Source organism: Elephantulus edwardii, unplaced genomic scaffold (assembly GCF_000299155.1).
Source record: "Elephantulus edwardii isolate Elephantulus edwardi_28Jun2011 unplaced genomic scaffold, EleEdw1.0 scaffold00068, whole genome shotgun sequence".
NCBI lineage: Eukaryota > Metazoa > Chordata > Mammalia > Macroscelidea > Macroscelididae > Elephantulus > Elephantulus edwardii.
In genome coordinates, this window is record NW_006399818.1 from 2,913,873 (window position 1) to 2,933,830 (window position 19,958).

Genomic DNA, 19,958 nt, shown 5'->3' on the forward strand with positions numbered 1-19,958 from the left:
AGAGACAGGTCTTTAGAGAGGGACATTATGCTGGGTAGATTAGGGGGACAGCGCAGGAGGGGAAGACCCTCTATGAGGTGGATTGATTCAGTGACTGGTGTACTCGGGATGGGTGTGTTGGGGGCAATGAGATTGGCACAGGATAGAGCACAGTTTAGAGCTGTTGTACATAGGGTTGCTATGAGTCACAAATGACTCGACGGCACTTAACAACAACAACAAAGAACAACAACAAAGAAATATATACATTATGTATATTGTGTATCTGTATCTGTATATACATCTATCTCTTTTAAAAAAAAGCCCAAATCACAACCATCAAGTTGATTCTGACTATAGTGATGCTCCATTAAGTTCCAAGGCCATAAAGAAGAGATTTCCCGTCTTTCTCCTATAGGTTCAAATCAAGCCCATTTCTACAGTCAATGTGTTTGTCGCTCTGTCATCGGGGTTCTTTCTTTCCTTCTCTGACTCCTCTCTGTCTTTTCAGCATGATGTCCTTTTCCTATGTACATACACATGCACTTATTCAGGAAGCTCTGGTCTCTTAATGATAGGGAATTGTTCTGCCAATCCAAAGGTATGCAGTTTGAATCCACCAGTTGGTCTCCTATTAATTGGTTCTAACTCAGTTGTACATAACAACATGTGCATATATATAATTTATGTTATATTTCATATTTGACTAGATTTATTAAGTTATTAACAAATGATTTTTTTCCTGATAGGTTCTACCTCTCCTGGCATTGTATCAATATTTTGTCTCAGGCATTTGCCAAGACATAGTCAGAAGCCTAGAAGCAAGACTTCTCAAGGTATATTGTGAGCTTTAGGACATCTGATATTCCTAAACTTTTCACAGTATTGTTATACAATTGTTATATTGTACAGCAATAAAATTAATACTCACAACATCATTAATATCACATGCAAGTAAAATCTTACTGATGATTATTCAAAAGTGGCTGGGGCAGCACATTGACAGGGACTCACCAGAAATTCAAGCTGCATTCAGGAGAGGCCATAGAATGAAGGACAGCACTGCTGATGTCAGATAGAACCGAGCTGAAAGCAGCGAACACCAAAAAGATGTTTGCTTCTGCTTTATTGACTATGCAAATGTATTTGATTATCTGGATCATAACAAATTATGAATAACATTCAGAAGAATGGGAATCCTAGAACACGGAATTGTGCTCATGCAAAATCTGTATGTTGACTTCTAAGAAGCAGTTGTTTGGACAGAACAAGGAAACAATGCATGATTTAAAATCAGAAAATATGTGTGTCAGAGTTATATCCTTTCTTCATACCTATTCACCCTGTACTCTGAGCCAATCATTCTCAGCATATAGAAGCTAGAATATGTGAAAAAGAACGTGGCATCACGTTTGAAGGAAGAATCATCAGCAACCTATGCTATCCAGATGACACAGTTTGCTTGCAGAGAGTGAAGACTCAAAGCATTTATTTACTACAGAAAATCAAAGAGTATACACTTTAATATGGATTACTTCTCAACATCAAGAAAACACATTGCTTGTAGAAAGTGAAGACTTTCAGCATTTATTTACTGCAGAAGATCAAAGACTACAGCCTTTAATGTGGATTACATGTCTACATCAAGTAAACAAAACTCATCATGATAGATGGAGGAAAGATTCAAGTTGTCAACTATTTCATTTTACTTGTATTTACAACCAACTACGGCTATGGTTGTTGTTATGTGCTGTTAAGTTTGAACTGACTCCTAGCTGACCCTCCAGCAGATTTTCAGAGGTTGTAAATCACACAGGAGGAGATCACCTAACTTTTCCTGTAGAGCAGCTGGTGGTAGATTCCAGTTGCCTGTCTTTGAGTTGGCAGTACAGCTCTTTACCCACTAGGCCATCAAAGCAGCAGTCAAGAAGCCATGAGACATGTTACATTGGGAAAATCTGGTGTCAAGGACCTTGCCAACAGCAATATAGCAACGATACTCAATGATAAGCTACTAACATAATGAAATGATACTAATAGGGTACTTTCATAGATTTAAAGTATATCTTAATCACTTCGTCAATTATAGAATGAAGTCAGAACAAATTCATAGCTGACTCTCTTTAGTTTTGGAAGGCTGTAAATTGTATGGGAAAAGATTGCCCATCTCTCTCCCTTGGAGTCACCGTTGAATCTGAATTACCACAGAGGCAGCATCTTTCAGTTAGGAGCGGGCTGTAAATCACATGGGAAGAAGTTGCCCATTTTTCTCTCCTGGAGAAGCTGGTGGATTTAAACTTCGAGAAATGTACCCTCTTTGTTTTAGCAGTGTAACTCCCTACTGACCAAGCCACCAGAGCTCAAACCCAGATGAATAGGATATAAAAGGAAGAGAATTGCTCATCAACACAGCAATGTGAAAGATAAAGGAAGAAGAAAGTATTGACTTCTTTCAGGGACAAGCTTGGTTCAATGGAATGGCATGTCAAGGAGGTTTCTGTTGTTGTGTGCCATCAAGTTGGAACTGACCGGTTAGCCTCAGATGCACTTAGTCTCACAGGAGATTGCCGATCCTTCTCCTGTGGAACTGCTGATGGATTTGAACTTTGTGTCTTTGGCATTGAGGTGCAGCTTCTTGTTGCATGGCCACCAGAACTGCTAGAGAGAACACGAAAATACCCAGGATACAAAAGATTTAAATTGAAAATTATGAGAGAGAATGTTGAGCAGTGACAGAAATTAGGAGTGGACTTGGACGCAGATCACAGGTTTAGCCTGGGCTGTTATTCAAGAGGCAAGAAGATTGGCCACCTTATCTCCTTTGTTACAATGACCATTGACAGTATATCAGAAGAAAGTCTAAGAAGGCACTGAAAGATTTATCTGGAACAAAGGTTTACTCGATGACTATTTTTTTATTGGATTGTCAGCATTTGACAGTTGTTTTAATCCTAGAATAGCTCTACAAGTCGCTGAAGTGCTGTGGACTCTATAACGTAGCCTTAAATAGGGAGGTGTCATTAATTATAGAATTTTTGTCAAAGAATGACATGATTGGATGTATCTGATTACAGTGTTGGGAACAGAGTGAAGTAGAAGTGGGATCTTACCAGCATGGTAGAACTGAAAAAGTGCACTAAGATTTTGACAGAATCCACAGAAAGGGGTAGTTGATGGATTGTACAAAAGAAGGTGTGACAGCCCACATGAAGTTTGTCTGTCCTCTATGAAATAAACTAGAATCAGTGAGTGGACAGGGAGAAAGCCTTTGTCAGGAACGAGTAAACAGTGAAGGTTTCTGACAAATCAAACAGGAATAGATCACTCTGTGAAGTTTCTATAAGGCATCCATGTCTTTCAGGAAAAGTTTGAGACCTTTTCACAGTGAGATGGTTTAGCTTCACCTTTGAACAGACAACATTTTGAAAAATATGTTACTCTGCACTAGGATACTGACAATTCAGTATTTGTGTGATTGGAGAATTGATCAGTGGGACATTCAAAGTGCATACAGACACTGTTGAATAAATGCTTAAAGTCATTAATTATTAGAAAGATGTGAAGCCATACAAAAATAAGATACCATCTCACTCCAGCAAAATAGCAATGTTGAATAAGATTTCAGACCACAAACTATGGTGAGAATATGACGTGCTTAGGACTCACTCACACAGAATGTAAAATGATGGAATGTAAAATGATGCAGTCATCATGGAAAGCAGAGTGACATTTTATAAGGTAAGCTATTTGGAACAATAGAAGAAAATAAGTTGAGAATAGAAATGCTGGGGTTTTTTTTCCAAAACAGTAAGAGCTGCAACACAAGCAACATAACTCACAGGCATGGTGATTACAGCACCTCAGCAAAGAGTTGGAAACAACCTGAATTCTTATTAAGGATCATGAAGGGGTAAAGAAATGGTGATTCAGTCACACAGTGGAGTATTACGTGTCACTGAAAAATAATCAGGAATTTGTGAAATACTGTACAACATGGATGACACTAGAAGAAATCATGCTGAGTGACATAAATAAACAAAAAGGACATTTATAGTATAAGACCACTACTACCAGAAGATAAAGAAAGATTTATACACAGAATCAATCTTGGATGGTTGATAAGGGATGAAAAGAGAAGGAGAAGAGAACAAAAATTAATAAGTTTAGCGATGGGAAAGACAATATGCAAGAATAATTTACTAGCCATTAATTACATCAATCATTTGTTCTTCCTGAAGATCAGTAGCTACAGCTTTCAATGTGGGTTACATCTAAACATTAAGAAACCAAAAATCCTCACAACTAGAAACATCCTGATAAATGGTGAAAAGATTGCAGTTGCCCACAATTTTATTTTAACTAAATCCATAAGCAATACTAGTTGCAGCAGCAGTCAAGAAATCAAAAGATATGTTGCATTGACCAAATCAGCTACCTTTTTAAAGTGCTAAAGAGCAAAGAAATCAACTTAAAGACTACGGTGCACCTGATCTAAGCCATGGTATATTAATTTACTTTGTATGCATATAAAAATTGGACAATGAATAAGGAATATTGATGAAGAATTGATGCCTTAGAATTATAGTTTTGGCTGAGAGTATTGAATTGAATATACCATGTTGTTGTTGTTGACTGCTGTCAAGTTGAGCATGACTCATAGCAACCCTATGAACAAAAGGCCTGAAGCCTTTCTGTAACAAACATGGACTGCAAAAATAAATTTTTAAAGTCTTCTTTGGATGAAGTGCACCAAGAATTCTCCTTAGAGGCAAAGATGGTGAAATTTTATCTCATAATTTGAGCATGTTATCAGGAAGGACCAGTCCTTGGAAAAAGACATCATTCTGGGAAAGGTGGAAGGTTAGAAAAGGAGAAGACCCTTAACAAGATGTATTAGCGCAGTGACTGTTTCAACAAGATCAAGGATGTCAGATTATGAGGATGACAAAGGGCACATTTCTGACCTGTTTTCCATAGCATTGCTAAAAGTCTTAGTCAACTGATGGTACAACATATAACAATAACAGCATAAATTCCAATGAGAAGTAACTGCTAAGGAAGTATATAAAAGGTGCTTAATAAGCATATTAGGAGAACCAATGTATTTGAACAGGAATATTTCTCTTCTCCTTAGATCTTTTTAAAATTGAAAGTCTATTTGGATTATATTCAAAATAGTCCAGGTACACGTTTGAGTTAACATTTGATTAAGATTGTTAATCATGTTATCTATGAAAGTAACAGTGTTCATTAGTTATGAGTAAGAAAATGAATACTTCTGTCTATGTTGATAACTGCAGGGTTAATTTCCAAGTTTGTTTAATCCTAGAATATTATAGAACACCAAGATTATTTTGTTGATTTTATTTTTATTTTTTTACAAAAACACCTTAGTTGACCATGGGAACAAAAAGAGAAATATAATGTTTGTAACATTTTCATGCCTATCAGGAAACTTTAGTGTGACTTTGAGGGAAAAAGCAACATCTAATAATTGTTGTCTGTTATAATAAATTGTAAGCTGCTTATTAGTTCTTTATTTAACATAAACTAGTTTATGTACAGAAACATATATTTCTATACATCCATATTTATTAAACATAAATTAATAATGGACTACCAAGAGCAAGTAAAATTTTGGATTTCAAAAGTTGATAGTTTTTTTCTCAAGTTTTCAGTTTTTTTAAAGTGAAGCAAACTATTTCATTTGTATCACCATTAATTTCTTTTTCTTTTATTTATAGATAGAAGTGCTCATAGAGTTGGAATTCTTTTCTGAAGCCTTTTATGAAATATACCAGATTTTACATTGGAAAAATTTACCTGCCACAGCACCTGCTGGCAGTAAAGCTACAGCCAAACTAAAGGTAATCCTGGCTGTTTGGTTCACAGCCATTTCCTGGTTGTGTTACAGGTTAAATGTTGAACTGATAACTAAAAGGTTTGCAGTATGAGCCCACCAACACCTTCACAGGAGAAAGAAGAGACAGTTCATTAAGATACTTAATTGAACAAGACACTTGATGAGGCACTTCTATTAAAATAGGCAGCCTCAGAAAAACCTCTGCTGGGTTGCCATGTGATGGGATCAGTTCAGTGAAAGTGTACTTTTGGCTTGGTTTCCTAAAATGTAAGGAATACCTCCACAAATATATACTTAGATCTCTGAAAACCCAGACCTCTTCATTAAGGTTAGGTGGCCTATTGCTAAGAAGCTTACTGCAATCCCTAAGGTGTGCAGTTCAAGGCCACCAGCTACTCCACAGGAGAAGGATGTGAAATCTCCTCCTGTGTGATTAACTGCCTCTGAAAACCCACTGGAGGGTCAGCTGTAGGTAGGAACCAACTCCATGGTATACAACAATAACAACAACAACAAGGAGGAGGAGGAGGGTCAGAGAAATAGAGAAAGACACGGAGCAAGATGAACTGACACAGTGACTGTAACAATAGGCTTGAGCATATCAGAGATGATGAGGATGGTTCAGGGTAGGGCAGGGTTCAGAGCTGTTGTTCGTAGGGTCATGAATTGTTATGAATGGTTCTCAACTCCGTGGCTCCGAACAACAACAACATAGCTGACATGACACTTTGGGGGTTAGTTGGACTTTGTCCTGTGATTTGAAGTGTGTCCAGGGCAGAGTGCATTTTCGGAGTATTCTTGTTGTTTACCGTCAGGTTAGAACCCACCCTTAGCTTACACTCTGGAAAGTTTTCAAAGACAGTTAATCCCATGAGAAGAGATTGCTCATCTTTCTTCTGTTGAGCAGCCTGTGGAATCAAACTGTGTGCCTTTGGGATTGTAGCACAGCTCCTTACAACTAGGCCACCAGAGCTCCCTACACTCTTGGAGCAGATTTATCCAAATCAATCTGGCTAAGGATGATGTACCAGGCTTTTTGTCATAGTTATGATATATATTTTCATTAGATACTTTTATCACCTTTCAGATTTTTGTTCTAATATTACAGCTTTTGGTTAATGTTCTGAAAAAAATATTTTTTATATATTTTGTAAATACTTTGTATGTAATTTATATCAGAGTTAAGGATGTCTTGTTCAACATTTTGGTCAAGGATTCTGTGAAGAAATCCTGATCAAATGAGGGGAAATGTAGAACAGGGTTTCAAATTCTCATGGATTTTGGACTTCTTGACACTCTTGAAACTTGATGAGTTCCTAAAAATATTACTTTGAGATAATATTTATGCTTTAAATAAAAAATATCCCTACTCACCTGCTGCTATTATATGAATTCTGACCTTCCATTGGCTTTTCAAGGCTGTAATCTTTAAGGATAAAAGCATGTTCATTTTTCTCCCATGGAGTGGCTGGTGGGTTCAAACCCCCTGACCTTTCAGTTAGCAGCCTGACATATCATTCACCATGGCACCAGGGTGCTTTAAAAATATCCTTGGCCCAGATGTAAAAAAAAAAGAAAAAAATATCCTTGAAATTGAATTAAAACCAAACTAATAACTTAGCTTAACTGATTTACAAGTTACTCAACACTGTTTGCTAAAAAGTGACATAGACTTCAAGTGTTTACTGCAGAAAATCAATGATTACAGCCTTCGATAAGGATAAGAAAACAAAAATCCTTACCAATGAATTGATAAGCAACATCATGATGTGCCATCCAGTTGCCTGCAACTCATAACGACTCTACATACAACAGCCCTAAATCATGCTCTATCCTGTGCCAATCTTATTGTCTCTGACACACCTACCCCCATTACCCCAGTCACTTAATCAACCATCTCATTGAGGGTCTTCCTTTCTTGTACTGTTCCTCTACTCTCTCAAGCATGACATCCCTCTCCAAGGACTTGTCCCACCTTGCAACATGTCCAAAATATGTCAAGTGAAACTTCAGAATCTTTGCTTCCAAGGAGCATCCTGGTTTCACCCTCCCTAGGAAAAACTTGTTTGTACTCCTAGCAGTCCATTCAATACTCTTCTCCAGCACCACAGCTCAAAGGCATCAACTCTCCTGTATCCCTAGTCATTGTCCTGCTTCCTGATGCATAGAAAGTAATTGCAAAGATCATGGCCTGGATCAGATGCATGCTAGTCTCCAGACTGACATCATTGCTCTTCAGTACTTTGGAGAGGTCCCTGACAGCAGACTTTACCAGTGCAATTCATCTTTTAATGTTCTGACTGCTGATGTACCAGAAGTGTTGAGCCAAGCAAAATAAAGCTGTTAACAATCTTGGTCTCTTCACCATCTATCATGATGCTTCCAGTTGGCCCAGTGGTGAGAATCTTTGTTTTCTTGATGTTGAACTTCAATCCATATCTAAGGCTGCAGTCCCTGACCCTCTGCAACAATTGCTTCAGGTCCTCCTCACTCTCAGCAAGCAGGGTTGTGTCATTGGCATAATGCAGGTTGTTGATGAGTCTACCTCCAATTCTTATGCCACACTTCTCATAGAGCCCAGCCTCCTGTATAATCTGTTCTGCATATAGATGAAATAGATGTTGAAAATATTGTAATTATCAACAACTTCATGTTACTTGGATCTATAATCAACACCCTGGGAACCAGGAGTCAGGAAATAAGAAAGGTGGCATTGAAAAGTCTGCTGTCAGGGACCTCTCCAAACTAGAGGAACAGTGATGTCAGAGTGAAGACTAAGGCACATCAGATTTAGGTTATGGTCTTTTCAGTCACTTACTATGCATCTGAGAGCTGAGTAATGAATAAAGAAGAGAACTGGACAGTTAATAAGGATGAAAAGAGAAGAATCACAGCCTTTGAGCTGTGATGTTGGAGAAGAGTACGACTATCCCCTGGACTCCCTAAAGAACAAACAGGTATGTTCTGGAGAGGGTGCAGCCAGAGTTCTCTGGAGTCAAGAATGATAAAGCTTAATCTCACATATTTAGGATGTGTTGCTTTAGGAAAGGATATTTCTTGGAAAGGGACATATTTGGAAAGGTGAAGAGTCAGTGAAAGAGAAGAAGACCTCAAACATATAGATTGACACAATGACAGTAGCAATGGGTTCAAATATCTCAGATATGATGTCCCAGAATAGGATAGGGGTCAGAGATTTTGTTCATAGGGTCAAACTTGGGTCACACTTGATTCAGTGTTACCTAAACAACTGTAAAAAAGTGCCATCTCTCTCATCTTTTCTAAAAACAATATAGGCTCAAATTGACAGTGGCAGTGCAAAAGCTTATTCAGACATCTTTGATGACAGCAAATTTGTCTGTGAGGGAGGGACAACTCAGAAAAAGGAGAATGAGAATGGGTCTACAATGCAAAGGAATATAATAAAAGTGACAGTAAGTTGAACCTGTAGAAGTTGTTTTTTGTTAAATGCTGTTGAGTTGGAAAACCCAGCCTCATAGCTGACCCTCCAGTGTGTTTTCAAAAGCTATAAATCAAATAGGAGGAGATTGCCTATCACAGCTCATGGATTCAAACCACCTGCCTTTGGGTTAGAATTACAACTTCTTACCCACTAGGCCCCTAGATCTTCCTAGAAATTGGTCAGTTGGCTTTATTTTGCTGTGTGTATTCTCAACAACAACAAAATACACTTTAAAAAAATCATAGAAAGCCCATATGGCCCACATATTCCACTGCAAAGGACATATCCCTAGGAAAATAGACCTGGGACACAAATGGAAGACTTTTTTTACACTGATATTTATAGCAGTGTTATTCACAATAGCAAGAAAATGGAAAGAGCCCAAATGTCCATCAACAAACGAATGGATTACGAAATTGTATTACATTCACATGAGGGAATACTATACAGCACTCAGTAGCAATGATTAAAACAACAACAACAACAATTATGTAACATGGACAGTCTGGAGAGCATTATGTTGAGTTAACTAACTCAGTCTCATAAGGACAAATACTGTGTAAGACCATTAATGTAAAAATAGATTATTGGGGTGGCCTAGTGGCAAGAAGCTGCACTGCAATCCCAAAGGCATGCAGCTTGAGGCCACAAGCTGCTTTGCAGGAGAAAGATGGGCAATCTCCTCCTGTATGATTAACTGCCTCCGAAAACCTATCAGAGGGTGAGCTATGAGTTGGTACACAACGACAGCAGCAAGTAAGATGTGTACAAAACTTCAAAAAAGAGAAGGGAGGGGAGGATGAGGTTGGGTAAGGAATCATGAGGTTACAGAGTTTAGTGGACAGAGGGTAGAGGTGAAGGACTTAAGAAGGATTTGTTGGGGACCTGAAAAGGTGAGGTAATGGTAGACATGGATCAAAGGTGATCAGTTTTATAAAACACAATATATGGAAGTGATCGTATGAAATACAATGTGAACAGAAAAATGTGTGAAAAATAATTATATAAATGAAACACAATGCACACAAATTTTGTATACAAACCAATATAAAATAAAAATAATTTAATTTAAAAATATATGCAAAAAGAATATTTTTGTTCCCATTTCTCTGATTTCTGAGAGGGAATAATTTTCTTCCATTTTGTCTGGTAGTTTTTGACTTTGTGAGGTAGTTTTACTTAACTTGCTTAATCATAATTTGTAAAGTAGATGATTGAAGCATCATCCTTGACAGCGAGGACTGGAGTCTATATTTAAATTGTAAATTGAGCCAGAATGAGTTATAGTCTCCTCTGTTTCTGTTTTCATGGCAATCTGGGAACCACTGGGTAATCTTGCTTTAGGCAGAGCTTGGACCCGGTGGACCCCATAAAGGAAAGAGGAGAAGGTAGTGAGTCAGTTTGCCTGGGGAGATACTGTGTCAGGAGTGAAACTGACAGACATAACACATGCTGGCTGGATTCAAATTGGGAAGACAAAAAAACACTGGAAAATGACTGTGCTGTATGAAAAATAATTTGCATAAACGGGTACTATATGTAAATGATATTCATTAATTCAATAATAAAATAATATTTTACTTATTCTTCAATATGAAGGCTATAGTATTACCATTAATTGTAATAAAGTATGAGGTATCTACAGAACATCTTGAGAGAGCTGTTTGGTAGGCAATAGGATCTATGTATTTCACACACATTTATATTTTCAATGAGCATAAAGAGAACAGACCTGGGTATGTGAAGGGATGGGAGAAAAACCAGGACTAAAGATGTTACTGTGTCACATCAAGCCAGAACCGACCCATAGATGACCCTCCCATGGGTTTTCAGAAGCCTTTAATCACATGGAAGGAAATTCTCCGTCTTTATTGCGTGAAATAGGGGTGGACTTCAACCACAAGCTTTCAGGATTGTGTTGGAGCTTAATCACCACTCCATGAATATATTTTTTATTTAATTTTATTATTTTTTTGCGTGTGTACCATCAAATTGGATCTGACTGGTACAGGAGATTGTCCCTCCTTCTCCAGCAGAGCATCTGGTGGATTCGTACCACGTACCTCTGGGATTGCAGAGCAGCATCTTGCCACTAGGCCACCAGAGCTCCCTACCATGAGTATTTGTTATGGAATTGGGAGTGAAAGAGACTGTTCAGGGAGGACACAGAGAAATAGAAGAGCTATGGGGAATATCACTGGGCCAATAGGCAACAAAGATGAATGGAGAAAAGTTGAAATTGTCAACAATCTCATCTGGCTTGGTGCCACAGTCAATACCTTTGGTACCAGAAATCAAGAGATTAGAAGATGCATTTGGAGAGTCTGCTGTCAAGGACCTCCCCAGAGTCCTGAAGAGCAATGATGTCAGTTTAAAGCTAAGGTGCTTCTGATTCAATCATCTCCTATTCATCTGAGCGCTGGAGGATGAATGAGAATAACAGGAAAGAAATTGATACATTTGAGTTGTGGGGTTGGAGAAGAGTGCTAACATATCCCATGAACTACCAAAGAATAAGTATGTATAGGAGAGAATGTAACCAGAGTGAAAGATGATGAAGCTTCACCTCACGTATTTTAGACATGTTGTTAGGAGAGACTATTCCTTAGAAAGTTATGTCCTACTTGGAAAGGTGGGAGAGTCAACAAAAGAAAGGAAAATCCTCAATGAGATGAATTGACACAGTATCTGCTGCAGTGGACTCTATTGTATTGAGGTTGATATGGATGGCACAGGATAGGACAGAGTTCAGATTTGTTGTTCACAGGGTCACTGTGAGTCATGTGCAACGTGGGGATACAAGCAGGAAGAAAGAACTCAGCTATAAGACTTCATATGGTGTCCCTTGGTGCCAGTCAAGGACACTGATGCCTCTTTATCTTGTGCCCTATTGAGCTCTAGGCTATCATAGCCTTTTACTTCAAAAAAGATGCCATTGGTCTTCATCAATGAAGTATTTATTTTGTTGTTGTGCCTCTTTGACTGATAACCAAGGCCACACTTGGTGATCATAGATGAATATGAACTCAAGTGGAGATTAAATCTTGGCCATCACTTATCAACCACTTGTTTATCAGCTTATCTTACGGTGGCTTGTGTGTTGCTGTGATACTTACTGGAGGGTATGCCATTGGTATTTCAAATACCAGAAGTGTCATCCATGGTGGACAGGTTTTGTCAGAGCCTACAGATTAAGACAGACTAGAAAGAAAGATCTGTCATATGTTGGCTGATGAAAACCCTAGAGATAGCAACAGAACATTTATTGTATGAGGTTGTGAATCAGAGCTGATGCCCCAGCAACTAATAATAACATCATTTACCCTGTGCTTTCTGAGTGTCCTGCTATGTCTTTTATGTGCATCCCGACACTATTCAGCTGAAGTTTCATCTTGATGAAATTTGGAATTTCAATTTGGAAGATAAAGAGACAAGTGCAAAGGGGTTAAGAGGCTTTCATAAGGTTAGACGCATGGTTTGTAAGTGACAGTCTGAATTCAAACATCATTAGATAGTAATGTTTAATGCTGAGGCAATGATTTGGGGGTAGGAGAGACACTTCACCAATGTTTGATAAACAAGAGCTTCTTTTTGATGAATTTTTGAGGAGAAGCAGTTCAGTTTTTCATGTATGAAGAATGAGAGTTTGGGAAGATCTTATAGTTAAACGGGAGCACAAGTCTTATTACATGAGTAGTCACATAGAAAAGGAGGACATTCGCAATTAATTGTTTTCCTTGGACAGAATGGTTGAAAGGATTTCTTTAATCATCATTAATTTGTAGGGTCATGGTTATAGGTAAACTTCAACATCAATAGATATTTTGTGTGTGTGTGTGTGTGTGTGTGAAATTAATCTTCTTATCTGGATTTAATATGTCAACACTCAAAATCATTGTCATTAGATTGAGTATCAATCCCTTGGGAGGAGATTGTCAATCTTTCTCCCCAAGAGCTGCTGGTGGATTTGAACCACCAGAGAGGTGCCACCTTTGGGCAACTTCCTATCCAGTGCACCACCAGAGCGTCCTTGGGTTTAAATGGGGCGGGGTGGGGGGAGTAAGTAAGTTTAATTAGCAGTACTTTATTGTTTGCTTCTTAGTCACTGTTTTCACCAAAACAAACAAAAATGCTACAACTAAGTTTTACCTATGAATTCTAAGCTTCATTTTTATCAGCTAGTTTTGGTAAAATGAGCATGTAGGTGAATTTTCTCCCAGTGGATTCTGATTTCAGATTTTTTATTCTCAGAGTTAACTTGCAGCTTTCCAACCCCAACTGGGAATTTTAAAAATGTAATTAAAAGAGGAAATACTTTCTGAGTTTATAATTAAAATAGGTGCCAATGTTATTAGGCCCTGGGCTAGATATTTAAAGAAGGAATTAATGAATTAGAATTCAGGTGTAAAAGAAGTAACTGAAAAAAATATTACAGATTACTATTGGATTTTCTACAGATCTTTAAAATAATTCTGTATTTCATTACATTTATACCAAGATTCTACTCTTCTCATCAATTTAAAGCCCTAATATGAACTTGTTTCACTCTACATGACCAAACATCTCCCCTATATTTGATAGAAGATAAAGAATATTAGTAAAGGGACAAAAACAATTTATTACCACTTTCTTCCAATAAAAGCTATGTTGTTGTTGTTGATTGCCTTCGAGTTGAGCATGACTCATAGCTACCCTATGAACAAAAGACCTGAAGCCCCTCTACAACAATCAACATTTATCAAAGTTCAAAGAGTTTCTGAGGCATGTTATTTATAAGGTGGATGCCACTCCTGCTTCCAAACCTGCCATATTATGTTATTGTTGTTATGTGCTATTGAGTCACCTGTGATGTATAGTGACTCCCTATACAACAGTTCTGAATCCTTCCCTGTCCTGACTCAGTCTACATCAACCCCCATCGCCCTAGTAGTTACTGTATCAATCCATCTCATCCAGAGTCATCCTCTCCTGCGCTGTCTGTACACTCTTTGAGCATAATGTCCTTCTCCAAGGAACAGTCTCTCCAGGCCACATGCCCAAAGTAAGTGAGATGGAGTTTCAAAATCCTAGCTTCCAAAGAGAGACTTGGTTTCACCCTCTCCAAGACAGGCTTATTTGTTATCTTGGCAGTCCATAATATGTTCAAGATTCTTCTCCAGCACCACAACTCGAAGGCATTTATTCTTCTGTCATCCTTAATTATTGTCCAACTCTCTGAAGCATAACAAGTAATTGAGAAGCTCGTGGTCTGGATTAGGGAGCTCTGGTTGCCTAGTGGCAAGACACTGCACTGCAATCCCGAAGTCACGCAGTTCAAATCCACCAGCTGCTCCATGATAGAAAGATGGGCGATCTCCTCCTGTGCAATTAACTGTCTCTAAAAACCCTCCATAGTGTTATCAATGGATCTGTTCTGACTCTATAGTACACAACAACAACAGCATAAAAGCAATAGCTAGGTTGGGGTTTTTGTTTGTTTTTGTTAATGAGTTTAGAGTCTAAGACAAGGAATTGGGTGCAAAAAAGTAAATAATATAAGAAAGTTAGACAGGTAAGGTAGAAAAGTCAAAGGCATTGATACCAAGATCACTTCTGTGGACCACTGAAGCCAGAGAGAGACTCAATGCAGCATACCTCTCATTGCTCATCAGTGAGGTTTCTCTCTGCTCTTCCAGCTTCTACATGTTCTTATGGCCACGGGATGCCTTCAGGCAGAACTATAGGTTCAACATCGTCTATATGTGAGGAAATTTTTCATATAAGCAAACTGATGACTTCTGGGTGACAGAGGGGATGTGGGCAGGCATTGATAGTGGCTTGTGTAAATGAGTATGTTTTAAAATGGGCCTTTTCTTCAAAGACAATTGAGTGTATAATGATGATGAAGCAATTCTCTGTGGCAAAACAAAACTGACAAAAGAAAAAACAGCCAATCATTACCTAATACAATATCTCATTTAGAATAAAACCTAATAGTACACTTTTATACAAATATTAGACTGTTGTTGTTATTATTATTGTTTAGTTGATTGCTGTCAAGTCAAGCACGACTCATGGTGACCTTATGAACAAAAGACCTGAAGCCTTTCTATAATTTTTGTCATTTCTCAAAGTTAATAGAGTTTTCAGAGGCATGTTGTTTAGGAAGTGGATGCCACTCCTGCTTCCAACATTAGACTAGGTAATTAAAAAAATTATCATTCTAAGTAGTGAAACAAAATGACTCTAAGCTGGTAGTAGTGTAAATTAAGCCAATCCTTTTAATTTTCTCTCTGTATGTTGTTTTCTTGTGTCCTAGGGATCCTACTTCCAGTAATCTATCTTAATAGTGAGAAATATATGCTAAATCGCCATTCATACTATTTATACTAGAACTGAATTCTAGGAGGAGGATGGAAATTACTCCTCTCTAGGTCTAACAATGGGGAAGGGGAAGAAAGAGATTATTATGGGTGTGTGTGTGTGTGTGTGTGTGAAACTCTGGTGGCTTAGGAGATAGAGAGTTGGTCTGTTTAAAGTCATGCCTCTCTGAAGGACAGAGAAATCACTGAGAAACTTGAAGAAGAGATGTTGTTTGTTGTTGTTATGTGCCATCGAGTCACCTGCGACTCATAGCGACCCTATGTACAACAGCCCTAAACTCCGCTCTGTCCTGTGCCAACCGCACTGTCTCTGACACTCCCATCCCAATTATCCCAGTCACTGAATCAATCCACCTCATAGAGGGCCTTCCTCTCCTGTGCCGTCCCTCCACCCTCCCAAGCATGATGTCCCTCTCTAAGGACCGGTCTCTCCTCACAACATGTCCAAAGTATGTTAGATGGAGCCTCAGAATCCTTGCCTCCAAGGAGCCTTCCAGATATTATGAAAAATGTAAGAGAAATCCCCATTTAGGAAGTCCAGATAACACCAAGTAGACTAGACCTAAAATGAAAAACATCAAAATACATCACAGTCAAATCAGCAGAAACCATGCAAGCAAGAAGACAATAGAACAATATATACAGAAATTTGAAAGATAATAATTGCCAGCCAAGGGTCCTATACCCAGCAAAGCTGCCCATCAAATATGAAGGATAAATTAGATCATTTGCAGAAAAGAAGGAACTTGAAGAATATGTGAAAAAAAGACAAAAACTGCAAGAAATTTTAAGGGAAGCCCTTTACACAGAGACATTAAAGGAAACAGGACAGATGTAGAACACTTGAACAGACCTGTAACAAAAGAAGAAACTGAGAAGGTCATAAAAAGAATCACACACACACACACACACACACAAATCCTGGCCCAGATGGCTTCACTGTTGCATCTTAACAAACATTTTAAAAGTTCCATCATCAAATCTACGTGAATTATTTTGAGAAAATAGAAAAATAAGGAACACTCCCAGAGTCATTTTATGAAGCAAGCATGACCCTAACACCAAAATCAGGCAAAGATATTACAAAAAAAGAACACTACAGACCATTATCTCTCTTGAATGTAGATGCAAAAATCCTTAGCAAAATCCTGGCCAATAGAATCCAACAGCACATCAAAAAAATTTTATCATTACTAAATGGGATTTATAACAGACATGCAAGGATAGTTCAACATAAGGAAAACAAAGTAATTCATCACATTAACAAAGCAAATAAGAATCACATGATTCTAGCAAATTGATGCAAATAAAAGGCCTTTGGCAAAATCCAACACTCTTTTTTGATTAAAACATTCAGAAAAATAGGAATAGAAAATAATTTCCTCAACATTGTGAAAAGTATATATGCAAAATCAAGAGCCAATATCATTCTCAATTAGAGAAAGACTGAAAACATTCTCCTTACAAATAGGATCCAGAGAAGGACACTTTTACCATTTCTACTCAATATTGTATTGGAAATAGTGCTAGGGCTGTAAGACAAGAAAAGGAAATAAAAGGCACCCACATTAGCAAAGAGATGATTAAACTGTTGCTATATACAGATGATATGATAGTGTACAGAGAAGGACTCTCCCAAGGACTCAGCAACAACAAAATCCTAGAGCTTGTAGACCAATTTAGTAGAATGTTTGAATACAACATCAATATATAAGTCAGTGGGATTCCTCTACAGTAACAAACAAAATACAGAGAAGGAATATAAGAAAGCAATACCATTTACAATAGCCAACCACAAATTGGATCCTTAGAAATAAAATAACTGGAGACACAAAAGATCTCTACAAGGAATACTACAAAACACATCTACAAGAAACAATAAAAGACCTAAGTAAATGGGAAAATGTTTATGACTACAAAGATGCAATATTATGAAAATGACAATTGTACCAAAAGCAATCTACATGTTTAATGCGATCCCAATATAGATACTAAATTAATTTTTCAGAGAGATAGAAAAAGCAATTGTCAAGTTTATTTTGGGAGGAAAGAGACCTTGAATAGCAAAGCACTTCTGAAAAACAAGAATGAAAGCATAGTACTCCCTGATCTCAAAACCAACTGTACACCTGTAATAACCCAAACAGCATGGTACTGGTATGACAACAGGCACATAGGCCAATGGAACAGAGTCAAGAAACCAAAATTAATTTATCTATCTATGGTCAAGTGATATTTGGCAAGGAAACAGAACCTATCAAATGGGGAAATTACTACCTCTTCAAAAATGATGTTGTCAAAATTGAACTGTTACCTGTAGAAAGCTGATGCAGGATCCACACCTCACACCACACAGAAAAAATCAACTCAAAGTGGATCAGAGACCTAGGAGTAAAGCCCCAAACTCTAAAGATCACAAGATACAAAGTGAGACCAAGCTTAGAAGGCTTAGCCCATGGTATAAAGAGGCTGACAAATACGGCCAAAAATATACAACCAGGAGGGAATAAAATTGATGAATGAGACATCCTAAAGATTAAATCTCTGTGCACATCAAAAGCTTTTCCACCAGAGTGAAAAGAAAAACCTACAGACTTGGAAAATATAATTAGCAACCATCTCAGACAAGGGTCTCATAACAAAATTTTACAGAATACTACAGAGCCTACGTAAGAAAAAGACTGATAACCCAATTACAAAATGAGCAAAAGACATGGGAAGATTTTTCATAGAGGAAGACAGTCACATGGCCAACAGACACATAAAGAAATGCTCAAAATCACTGGCAATAAGAAAGATACAAATCAAAACCACAATGAGGTACCATTTCACTCCAGTAGCAGTGACAAAATTTAACAGAACAGCAAGCAATATATGTTGGAAAGGATGTGGAGTGATAGGAACTCTCATACACTGTTGATGGGATTGCAAAATGGTACAGCCACTCTGGAAGGCAATTTAGTGTTTTCTCAAAAATCTGAACACAGGAATTTTATATGATTCAGCTATTCCATGCTAGGAATTTACCCAGAGGAATTAAGAACTGAGACACAAATGGACCTTTGTACACCAATGTCCATAGCAGTGTTATTCACCATTGCAAGAACATGGAAACAGCCAAATGTCCAACTACAATCTAATGGATTGAGAAATTTTGGTACATTCACACAATGAAATATTGCACCGCACTCAGGAACATCAATTAGAGAATTATTACTTAACTTGAGAGAGACTAGAGAGCATTATGCTGAGTTACTAACTCAGTCTCATCAAGTCAAACATTGCATAAGAATAGTATTGTAAAAATAGAAGGATTACTGATAAAACAGGTATACAGGTATCCAAGGAGGGAAGGGGTGGGAGCAGTAAGGTAAAGATGAGCAGGGGGGAAATCATAGCATTGCACAATTTGGTGGGTAAAACGAGAGGGGATAAAGGAAATGCTAATGATCTGGCGGCAACTTGAAAAGGTGGGATAATGGTGGGTATAATTCAGTGATGATAAGTTTATAAAACAATGTTTATGAAGGAAAGTATGAAACACAATATATATGAATTTTGTTTGCAAACCAATATAAAATCAAAATACAAAAAATGTTGTTGTTGTTATGTGCCATCAAGTCGCTTGCGACTTATAGCAACTCTCTGTACAGCAGCCCTGAAACCTGTTCTATCCTGTGCCAACTTTATTGTCTGTGATACACCTACCCTCATTACCCTAGTCTTTGAATCAATCCATTTCATCAATGATATCCCTCTCTTTCTCTGTGCCTCCAACCTTACAAGTATAATGTCCCTCTCTATGGACTGGTCCTTCCTTGCAAAATGCCCAAAGTATGTCAGACAAAGCCTAGCAATCCTTGCCCTTGCCTCCAAGGAGTAGCCTGATTTCACCCTCTTCAGGATGAACCTGTTTGTTCTCCTGGTAGTCCATGGTATCTTCAACACTCTTAGCCAGCACCACAGTTCAAAGGCATCAATTCTCTATAATCCCTAGTAAAAGAAAATAAATAAAATAAAATAGTTGTGCCTTTCTGGTGATTGGAAATCACCAGCAGTTTCTTAAGAAAAAAGATGGATGATCTCCTCCTGTGAGATTTACAGCTGAAAATCCACTGTAGAACAGCTTTAAGTTCCAACTTGATGCCAGTGAGAATCAAATTTATATATCTATCTATCTATCTATCTATCTCTATCTCTATATCTATCATCTATATCATCTATATCTATATCTATATCTGTATTTATATCTCTATGGCATATAATAACAACGTATAGATTTATATATATA

At 37.7% G+C, this 19,958-nt stretch overlaps 1 protein-coding gene across 1 annotated transcript in view; it reads left to right on the forward strand.

The window, feature by feature from the left end:
• The window catches only part of LOC102871359 (putative uncharacterized protein C12orf63-like), a 271,053-nt gene that overhangs the window by 174,142 nt on the left and 76,953 nt on the right, over positions 1-19,958 (forward strand). The window contains exons 21-22 of the mRNA XM_006888569.1: positions 729-815; positions 5,724-5,846. Coding sequence (XP_006888631.1) covers positions 729-815; positions 5,724-5,846 — 210 coding nt within the window. The remainder of the gene's footprint in view (positions 1-728; positions 816-5,723; positions 5,847-19,958) is intronic.